This window comes from Stomoxys calcitrans, chromosome 3, assembly GCF_963082655.1.
Source record: "Stomoxys calcitrans chromosome 3, idStoCalc2.1, whole genome shotgun sequence".
Lineage (NCBI taxonomy): Eukaryota > Metazoa > Arthropoda > Insecta > Diptera > Muscidae > Stomoxys > Stomoxys calcitrans.
The window spans coordinates 57389375-57391727 of NC_081554.1; the positions used below are offsets into that span (position 1 = coordinate 57389375).

The window sequence follows — 2353 nt, forward strand, 5'->3', positions numbered from 1 at the left end:
TCACTTGATCAGTGGTATAAATTATGATGCAACCCAAGAAAACGCTTCAGTTCGATTTATAAACTCAAACAACCAAAAACCAACGACTTTTAAAAGAAAAATAAGTGAAAAGCGATTGTGCATATAAGAGAAAAGGAATAAACAACAAAATGGATCGCCATAAATGATAGTGAAAAACGAAAGTGATAAGTAGCTCAGCTCATTTACTCCTAATTCCAATTTTTGGGAAAACTCCAAAAACTATAACAAACCGTTAAAGTGCGCAATACACGCAGTAGTCGTTGCCACCACCATCATCATGTTTTATGCAGTTACTTTTTTTACCATCTTAATTTTGATATTCCTCTTTTGGGACGTGCGTAAACCCAGCCGCTTCCCACCCGGTCCAAAATGGTATCCCATTGTGGGCTGTGCCATACAAATCTATCAATTGCGCTCAAAATGTGGTCTCTTCTGCAAAGTTATTGATGAACTTGCCAAACATTACGTCAATCCCTATGGGGTGTATGGCATTAAGATTGGCCGCGATAAATTGGTGATAGCCTACTACAATGACACCATACAGGAAATGATGACGAACGAGGATTTGGACGGTAAACCAGATGGCATATTTTATCGCATGCGCACCTTCAACTCCAAAATAGGCATCCTAGTGACCGATGAAGAGCTGTGGGTGGAGCAGAGAAGATTCATTTTAAGACATCTTAAGGATTTTGGATTTGCCCGTAGCGGAATGATACATGGCATACAACAAGAATCTGAACACCTGGTGGAGGACCTAACGAATATGATCCGCCAAAAGGAGGGCAAACACACACAGGTGGCCATGGTAAATTTGTTTACAGTGCATGTCCTTAATAATCTTTGGGTCATGATGGCAGGTAAACGCTTCGACAGATACAGCAAAGATATCAACAGCATGTTGCAAATGTTCTTCGAACTACTGCAACATATCGACATGATAGGCGCCATGTTCAGTCATTTTCCTTTTATGCGTTATTTGGCCCCCAACTATTCGGGTTACAATGCCTTTGTGGAGAGTCATGAACGCTTTTATAGTTTTCTGCGCAAAGAGGTGCAAGTACACAAGGAGACATTTAAAAATTACGAAATACCCAGGGATTTGATGGACTCTTACCTGCGGGAGCTGGAGAAACCCGATCACAAAGCCACCTTCAGCGAAGAACAGCTTTTGGCAGTTTGTCTGGACTTATTTTTGGCAGGTTCTGAGACCACCAACAAGAGCCTGGGCTTTGCTTTTCTGCATATGGTTCGTAATCCAGAGATACAGGAGCGGGCATTCAACGAGATCAAAGAGGTGGTTGGCTTTGAACGCCTACCCGAATGGAAAGATCGTCTCAAGTTGCCCTATTGTGAAGGCATAGTCTTGGAGGGTGTGCGTATGTTTATGGGCAATACATTTGGTATACCACATCGTGCATTGCGGGACACACGTCTGTCAGGCTATGACATACCCAAGAATACCATGGTGGTGGCCTGTTTTCGTGGCATGCTAATGAGTCCAGCCAATTTTCCCCAGCCCCACAAATTTATGCCCGAGCGTTACATAGTCGATGGATCTTTAAAAGTTCCTGAATTTCACAGTCCCTTTGGCTATGGACGACACCGTTGCATGGGCGAAATTTTGGCCAGACAAACCATGTTTATGTTTATAACCACAGTACTGCAGAATTTCCGTTTCGAAGCTCCACCCGGTCCATTGCCAGATGATGAGCCATTGGATGGTGTCACTTCATCGGTAAAACCCTATATGGCGTATATAATACCACGACATACAGTGTCATAGTTTAAATTTAGATTTAAGGAGAAATATTGAAAAACTCAAAATGCATTTTAAATAAAAGTGATTGGTGAAATTATTTATTATAAGAATTTTGTGTTGGGATTCAATGTTATACATATCCACTTAAGCCAGCAAGATGTGTAAGTGCATAATCAAGTAGTTGGAAGTAAACTGAACCAGGTTAATAGGGGTTCTCTCAACCTTATTGGAAGAAGAAAAAACTCATTAAGTTCGTATTGAATATCAAAATGCAAATTTTGTCCATGAACATTCCACTTAGGAACAGGGGCAAACTTCTCACATAGCAATGAGTGCAGTCCGATTCAAATTTAAGCTCAATCATAAGGGGCCTCCTCTTTATTGCCGAGTCCGAACGGCGTACCGCAGTGCGACACCTCTTTGGAGAGATGTTTTACATGGCATAGTTCCTCACAAATGTTGCCAGCATTAGGAGGGGAAAACCACCGCTGAAAAATTTTTTCTGATGGTCTCGCCAGAATTCGAAACTAGGCGTTCAGCGTCATAGGCGAACATGCTAACCTCTGCGCG

The 2353-nt window shown here is 42.0% G+C and overlaps 1 protein-coding gene across 1 annotated transcript; it reads left to right on the plus strand.

The window, feature by feature from the left end:
- The first annotated feature begins 298 nt into the window (after positions 1-298).
- On the plus strand, positions 299-1807 carry LOC106083051 (probable cytochrome P450 303a1). The gene has a single exon (XM_013245874.2). It carries the CDS (start codon positions 299-301, stop codon positions 1805-1807), a length of 1509 nt encoding a protein of 502 aa, XP_013101328.2.
- Positions 1808-2353: the final 546 nt, after the last annotated feature.

Coding starts and splice junctions, on each gene's coding strand:
- LOC106083051 (XM_013245874.2), top strand. CDS start 299: ATGTTTTATGCAGTTACTTTTTTTACCATCTTAATTTTGATATTCCTC.